This window comes from Taurulus bubalis, assembly GCF_910589615.1.
Source record: "Taurulus bubalis genome assembly, chromosome: 13".
In the NCBI taxonomy this organism is placed as follows: Eukaryota; Metazoa; Chordata; class Actinopteri; order Perciformes; family Cottidae; genus Taurulus; species Taurulus bubalis.
The window spans coordinates 18,160,279-18,168,554 of record NC_136601.1 but is presented as its reverse complement, the minus strand read 5'-3'; the positions used below and the strand labels follow the sequence as shown (position 1 = coordinate 18,168,554).

Here is an 8,276-nt window from a genome sequence, read left to right as displayed (position 1 = left end):
TTACAGAGTTGCAGAAGCAAGTCACTGGTTTGTTGTTGATCCGTTCTCTCTCTTAAAATTTTGGTTTCAACTCAAATGGTCAATATTACGGAGTTGGTGTGATGCGGTCTTTACTGGAGATGACGGCCCCTTCAGGTCTGGTTATACAGTAACGGCATTATTTAAATATCACTAATGCAAAAAATAATATAATTTTTGTTATTTTGGTGTACATGATTTGCTGTTTGCTGGCACTACTTTTACAAATAAAATAAATAAAAAAACAAATAGTTTGTCAGAAATGGTCAATCTGTCATTTCCTGCTTCAAAACAAAATACATTTATACAACTAATCGATTAGCAAAATAGTTGATGACTGGTTGTATGTATGGTAATTAATTGATTGGGCTGACCTCACTGATCATATCAGATGTAGCTGTCATTTTGTATTCAACTCTGACTTCAGACTGAATCAGCACCACAGTAGAGTGGACAGCTCCCATTTAAGCAAAGCAAGGTTCACTATCAGCCTGCGGTAAATAGAAACAACAGAGCTACATTGGTCTGGGATTGAAGGCCGTCCTATACGAACAAGTTCACATGTGAAATAACCTACAGTAGGTTAAGAGACAGGAACCTCGGACAGCTCCAGGGAAAAAATAATTGCAGAAGAATGCTACATTTTCGGAGGGCAGCTTCAAATTGACCTAAGGCCCTTGAGGGACTCCATGAAACGAGGGCAACACTGCTAAGTGTTAAGGGTATGCAAACGGTATTGAAGAAAAGTCCAACGTTATTGCAATTAAGTGTGAAGTCATATTTAAACATTCCCCCTGTGACCTCTCAGGGTTGAACACTTTTTCTTAATGAATAAAACAGGCACTGATGGGGCGGAAGAAGAAGAAAGAGCGTTCTGGAGCGTGACAGGAATCAATCACGTTCCTGGGAACCGTTGCTTTACAACACTGTTGTCTGGACATTGTGTACAATTATAAGTCCCTGCAGTTTCCATTGTCCTATGAAGTTTGTACAGGGTCTACCTGCATGGTTGAGTGAAAGTAATCACAACTGTTGACACAGAAGGTTACTTGTTTTGTTGTTGTTGTTGTTGTTCGTTTCATTTTCTTCACGCACTGCAACCCCAGCCAAAAGGCCACACCAACACACAGGAGTCACTGAAAGACATGGGAGATTTACCGTCACCGTTCACTGACGTGCGGCCTTCACAGTTTCAGACTTCCCGGCTTCTTTCCAACAGGCAGACTAAATGAAGCCAGCCTGGATATTAACATTGTAGGGGGCAGATTTACTCCTGACGTGGCTCCTCGTAATAGCCAGCGAGGGCCTACTTTACACGGAGATAAAGTGAACGGTTTATATTTTAAAGTTCTATTCATCATAATGAGTATGGGTCTATGGGAATGGGGTCATTATGGAACTCAGGGCCTAATGAATTTAGGGTATAACCATGAATACCATCGAGACAAGTATGGCCAATGCTGACTCGGTGTTCCCAGGCATATAGTTTCTCCTCCGCGTGCGATGATTCATCGTGTAAAGTACAAAGTTGAGAGCAAGACGTCAGGGCTTGGTGTCAATGACATTTCTGGAGTGAGTTTTAACTTTGTGAGGCTGTGCAAGTCGTGTTCAGAACCTCGACATGGGAAAAAGTAGCAACATAACAACCCAAAAAGTCCAGTGTTCAAACTTTTAGTTGAAGCTACACTTAAGACAATTCTTGAAGACGCAAAAAAAAGATGAAAAGCAGAAGCTCCAAGACACCAAACCTTAATGAGACCTCAATGCCATCAAGCCATTGGACATCAAATGAGAAACACAACACATAAAAAAAGCAGACAGCAGCTTGTGTGTGTGCAATGTGCAAAGAAAAAGAAAAAAAAAGAAGCACAATATTACCAGTGGTAGAAAATAACTCAAGTTTCACTACCATTGAAAGTGCTGAGGGGCAGCGAGCGTAGGTGTAGAGCAATCTCAGGATCAGCTTCGCATCCCTCCAGTCTGCTGAACACCGCAGGTAATGTTCCTCTCTCAGGGCAGCAGGACGAACCGGTCCTTCTGTGGAAAGCTCAACTTGCTGAAAGTTTTTTCACTAAATCACAAGTCCGTGCTGGTTTTGAAACCTTAGGGGTCACGGAAAATAAAAACAAACATATACAAGTACATTTTTATATCAATTTGATAGCTAACTCGATTTTTGCGACTTCCCTCTCATGAATTGACCCTTTTCATGGCGGCCATTGGGGGCTTGTTAAATGAAGAAAGAGTAACATGTTAGTTTCAATGTTTTTTATCGTCCATTTCTTACTATTTTAACAAATTGTCACATTTAATGGTACAATGTCCTAATCCATGTCATTATACAACAGTTGTTCTTAATCCACAACAGTTATATGGAATTATAATACAGGTAGATGAAATCAAGCATTCCGATTGGTTGAGAGTGAGTCACGGGGTTTACTGTATTGAGCCATAATGTCCTGTACGCCTGTTTACATTTACCTGAGCGTTCCATATCAGTGCGCACTCAAAATAACAGGTAGATTTTGCGCGAGCGTTAGTTGTCATTTCAAGCTTGACAGTTAGCAAACGTGTTTTGTGTAAACTTTTATATTTTGGGGGGGAACGACTTTTGATGAGAATGGCAGCGGTGAATAATGTGGGCGAGGGGAGCAGATAACGCTCTGACTGAGCAGACTCATTAGCTGGAAACTAAGATGAGGAATGAAAAGGGTTTGATAGCTAGTCACAAAATCGTGATGACCGATGGCGCTTCTTTACATCGGTGGCTGAGTGGCATTCATCCTCCGCCCTGCTTTCAGGGTGGAGGATGAATGCCACTCAGCCATTCATCCCACAGCAATGCGAATGAATGAGATGGTGTGAGATCTAGCTAGGGTGCGAGGCTAACAAACGTGATGTTCCCAATGCTGTTTGTATGTTGCATAGCAACAGCCACACATACAGGGACTATTTTCTCTAGGCTACTGAAATGCGATACACAACGTTTGGTGGCTACAACTATTTTGTGCTGAAAGGCAGCTTACTATTTATAATGTCGCAGGCAACCGTATTATAAAAGCAATAAGGTACTCTAGGCAGTACTGCATCTACAATAATGTACCGTTCAAGGGTTTGACACATCGGGCCTAACAACACCCTTGTACAGTACATTATTGACAATACAGTACTGCCTCTCGTACCTTATTGCTTAAATATAGATCAATGGTGCGTTTTGGGTCCTCGTGCATCCTTGCAATTTATCATTTTGTTTCATGTCGTTTCTCTTTCGTTGGAGATAAAATACCTTATCTGTAGTTTAAACACAACACTGGGTCACAAGGGATGTGACCTGTAATATTACCCAGGGATTGGAACATCTTTCCAGAAGAACTTTATCAATGCGCAATCCCAAACCATGTGGAACAAGGTGCCAACAACCATCACATCAGCAGCACCCATCTCACACGGTCCGACAGGAGCGACATAAACTGGGTCAGTGGCTCTGGCTTTGAAAAAGGTAGCCTTTTTATTGGTGCCAATGTATTTACATCCAATGTGATAAAACAATCTGTAACTGAAGCGCTTGATTGCCAAAGTCGTCAGCCAGGAGTCTGGAAATTTCTCTCTCTCTGTGTAATGCCCTCCATCTATTTCACATCCATTTTCTGTTGGATGTTCACTTAGTATGACAAATCGTAAGTGGATGTAGAAGGGTAAAGGGTAACTCAATGAAGAATAATCACAAAAAAAAAACTAAAAACCAAACAAAGTGATACTGAAACTGTACTTCCTTGTGTAGGAATATGAAAACGTGGATTTGTCTTCTCCCGTCTCCTCAAGTGATGAGTCAGACCGACTCCGACACGCAATTACTTCAGCACTTTAGGAAGCAGAGACAATTCATTCCAAATACGTTCTCACTTCAGACACATTTATCTTCACGTTGTGCACACTTGCTTCTCCCGCTGCATTTTCTTCACAGGCTATTGTTTGTTAGAGGCGCCACCAGAAGACGGAGGAATGTGTTTGATGTTAAGAGCTGCACTTTTCTTTTTAAGAGAAAATAAGCCACAACAGTAGAACAATCCAATTTCAGAAGTTACAAGAGCACACTGCATATAGCCCTCAAGTCAGTAATGCAGACTGTACGGGAGATATGTATACATAATATAACGCCTTAATTATGCACTGCAGAATGTTGTGAGAGGGCTAAAATCATTTATGGCTCACACTTTCCTTGTTACTACAACTGGTAGAACAGTAAAACTAAGCCTTTAAGGGAAGTAAAGCATCATGGGAGAGAAGAGAAAAAACATGACTTCAGTCTGCAGGTAAGAAAGAAGAGAACAGTGGTTTCATTTTTAAATGTTTATTAAGATATAAAGCGGGCACATGAATATAAGAAACGTGTGCACTAATAAGTCAGCTCTCAATAACAAAACAAATCCACAGCAAAGTAGTTTGATATCACTCGAGATTAAAATCAAAACTCAAATACAGCAAGAGACAAACTGCTGAAACACTTTGTTCTACAGTACAGAAACATCATACCGGCCCCTCCAGCTATAGTTCAGAGATTCAGCCCCGAGAACAGAGCTGCAGGGTGTCAGAGCCTCGCTGTAGACCGATGCCCCACAATGCAGCAGGGTACTATGTATGACTGAACAAACATCCCACAGTTGTTACCTAAAGTTAAACAAAACAACAAAGAAGCCGTCTCCTGTTTCATTTTAAAGCTCCAACTCCTGGCAACTCATTACTAGTTTTCTATAAAGTTTGTGCCCGACATAACGCTTTGATTAGTGTTCAAGCTTAAGGACGAGGAATAAAAAAAAAAAAAAACGATAAGCAGAGTTTTAAGTCAGAGACATCTACTTTCCTCGCCTACCTCTGAAGTTGCGGAGAGATAAACATATTGATTCCTCAATTTGGACACGTTCTGAGATTGCGGAGGTGTTTGGTCTCATTGACAGTTAATGAAGCTTGCCGGCTTTGGAGAGCAGAGACGCGGGGTCTGCTCGTGGTGGAGCCCACTGGGTTCTCCCAGACTCAGGAGTCGGGGCTTATTTACAAAGTTTGACTGAAATGGGTGGATCGGTGTGCGCATGTCCCGGTTATGCAGGAAAAACTGTCACCTTGATTTGCTGCATTATGTGGACATGGGAAAAAATAAGCAGAAATTTAACAGCTCAAATTATAATGAATCGGTACGGTACAAATCATTAGTCATTCAGCACTGAACATAGTGTTTAGGTCAGTTAAAACCTTTTTGAACGGCTAATAGTGGCATAACAAAAAAGTATGTATAAAGTTAGAAAAAAGCAGGCACACACGGAAATATATTGACTTTGGATCCTTAAAGAACCAAAACATAATTAAATCTTACCAGTTAGCCCAGCACATCCAAATGAACGACAGTTATTGCTCAAGTCAAGATAAGGCAGACAGATTTTGCATAGTTGATATTCGCGGTATTGAAGGTATTTTGCCATAATCAAACATTGTAGTGGAAAACACCAGCGACCCCACAGTATTACTATAAAACTGGTTAGAATACAGAATAATCAAAAGCCTCTTGGAATTAGTTATTATAATACCTATGCAATCTGCTCCCCTTCCTCCCATAAACATGAAAGAAAAACATGGGAAATATATAATAAAAAATGCACTTGTCCAGTTGATTTCCCTCTAACTGCATTTTCCAGAGAATAGACAGTTAAATGCTTTAGAGGAGAGCACATCTGAATGTATGGAATAGAAACGAGGCAGTGTAGGAATATTATAATAGGTCATACAGACAAGTCGTCTATGCAAAGGTGGAACAATTACGATAAAACCGCTTTCTTTTAGTAGAATGACAAGCTTCATCTATATATAAACTCATTGGTCAATCTTTTGTGTTCTCTGTAAATCAAGAACAGGGTACTCTAGATGCTATCCATGGCCTTGAACTCGCTCAGAGCCTGCACGGGGTTGATGTGCTTCTTCTGGGATGACCTCTTGACCTTGTTGGTTTGGCCGTCGTCCTGCTTCTCCCTCTTCACCAACGGCTTCTTCTCGGGAGCTTTCATCCTCCAGGAGATAGCCGGCATATTCAGGGCCTCCATGTTTTTGCTCTTCTGGTACTTTGTGGATGCGACGTAGGACGCCTTGACAGTGGACACCACGGTGTTCATCAGGTTCTTGGCGGCCTGAATGAGGGACATGGCGCTGTCCAGCTGAGTCAGAGAGAAAGGGGAGGACACCAGAGGCACGGTCAGCTTTGTGAGGGGGTGAAAGCAAAGCCTGTTGTGTTCCATTTACATATACGGAAGAATTGACAACCTTTTTGTCTGGCATACAAACAGAAGTGAGGAAATTTGAGAATACGGAAAAAGGTCAAACTAATTTACGCTCCACAATTTAATAGCCTCAGAGACGCTGGTCGCACTTGACTGAAGTGTGGGAGGCATCAGCTCGTTTCAGCACACAGAGAAGAGGGAGGAATTCATTATTTCTTGCACACAGAGAAGGCCTATTTTAATTACATTGAATGGTAAATAAGTGTATAATTAATGCTTAAACGTTCTGTAAACACTGGCATTGTACAGTCTTATCTTAAGTAAAAAAAAGGTTAGGAAACATTTGTCCCACATTAGTCCGTTCCAGCACAGAGGAAGCTATTATTTCTGTTATCTGTTTTGTTTAATATTAAATATAAGCCGCTGATTACAGGGCAAAGAATGAATCATTAACCAATCACAACAAACCGCCTATATTTTGTATTCATGTGGGCAGATAATACAACTTTAGAAACTAGCCGATGCAGTCTATTGATTTCATTATCTTTCTAGCTACAGAGTTAATTGGGAACAAATATAAAAATCGGTTTATGTCTATTGTTTCTCACCCAAATACATTGTGTGTATCCTTAAGGCTCCAGAGAAAAGACCTCACTTTACACGTTTACGCCTTGAATGCTTTTAAACCTGCACTTTGAAGCTGCGTTCCTGCAACCAACCCTGACCGCCCGCTGCAATTCCCGAAAACAGTTTTATTAAATATCCCATTTCAACTTCACTACTTAGCTGCCATGGGGCCTTTGGCACAAGGCAGACTGCAGACGCGGTTAAAAGGATGTTGAACTTACCCCAGAGACAACAAGCTCTCCTCCCAAGTTCTGCACCTCGGCCTTGACTTTGCTGCAGATGTTGAGCTGGTGGCAATACAAGGCAATGCGCTGCAGGTAGGCGAGCAGGTCCTGCTTACAGGTGGAGTCGGGGCACTGCGGGGAGGGAGAGACAAAACACGTTTACTAATGTGCACATCAGTTCGTATATAAGCACAAACAGGTTTGTGGGTATAACACTACCTGCTCGCAGGCTGCATCATGAATCAATTTTTGTAACTTGCTGGTGCTACTCAATCTGAATATTTATGTGATCCTGCAGACGCCATGATCTCACACTTTATCAAGATGAGTTAGTAGCAGTGTGACAGGTAAGGTAGACACCCACATTAGGGCCGTGCACAGAGCCAACATGACAAACTTACGCCCACAAACCTTGTAGATTGATAACTCATTTTCACAGGGTTAAGCACGATCAAGTCACACAGAATGCAAATTCTATTAGGAGGTAAACACTGCTGTCAATCAAAAACTTTTAGGTGTTGGTAATCATCTGGTGTGAAGTCCTTTTAGCAACACAAACACTTCCCGTCCAGAGATAAGAAATGTGTTTAAAATTTAACAAACTGCAGGTCGGTCTGGCCAGACTTAAGGTGTGAGGGTGCGAATAAACTGCTCAGGGTTTGGAGGGGCACTCCAACAGGCTTCAATAAATACAATTAATTCTCAGAGGAAACACGCAGTGGATTAGAGGAAGCTTAAAATGTGGCAGTGGAATCAATACAAAGTTGAAAAAGCGTCTATTCTCGTTCACAACAAGGCATTACAAGATTGTCGAGTCAGCTGGGGACACGAAACAAAATACGTTGGAGGTATAAAAGAAATCCATCAACTGCAAGAAAACCAATAAATTATCATAAAACCCACTTGAGAGAAGAAGTATGCGAAGAGCTTCACAAATGCCTGCCATTTAGCGTTTGGCAATCTTTTTGAATCATTTCATCTCATCATAATTAGACTGGGGTCCACCTTCAAACACCACTTCCAATCTCTTTCCTAGTTTGCTAAACAAGCCCCATGCCAGCAAAGTAATTAGGCCACAGTTCTCGTTAGCTGCTCGTCAAGCGAGAGATGTAAACACCCCGACGGAGCTCTGAGGCCTCGCGTC

At 41.6% G+C, this 8,276-nt stretch overlaps 1 protein-coding gene across 1 annotated transcript in view; it reads right to left on the bottom strand.

Annotated features, from left to right (window-relative positions):
- Positions 1-4,359: 4,359 nt before the first annotated feature.
- ctnna1 (catenin (cadherin-associated protein), alpha 1) overlaps positions 4,360-8,276 on the bottom strand; it is a 72,695-nt gene continuing 68,778 nt past the window's right edge. The window contains exons 17-18 of the mRNA XM_079228900.1: positions 7,130-7,264; positions 4,360-6,218 (exon numbers count right to left, since the gene is read on the bottom strand). Coding sequence (XP_079085026.1) covers positions 5,928-6,218; positions 7,130-7,264 — 426 coding nt within the window. The 3' untranslated portion in view covers positions 4,360-5,927. The remainder of the gene's footprint in view (positions 6,219-7,129; positions 7,265-8,276) is intronic.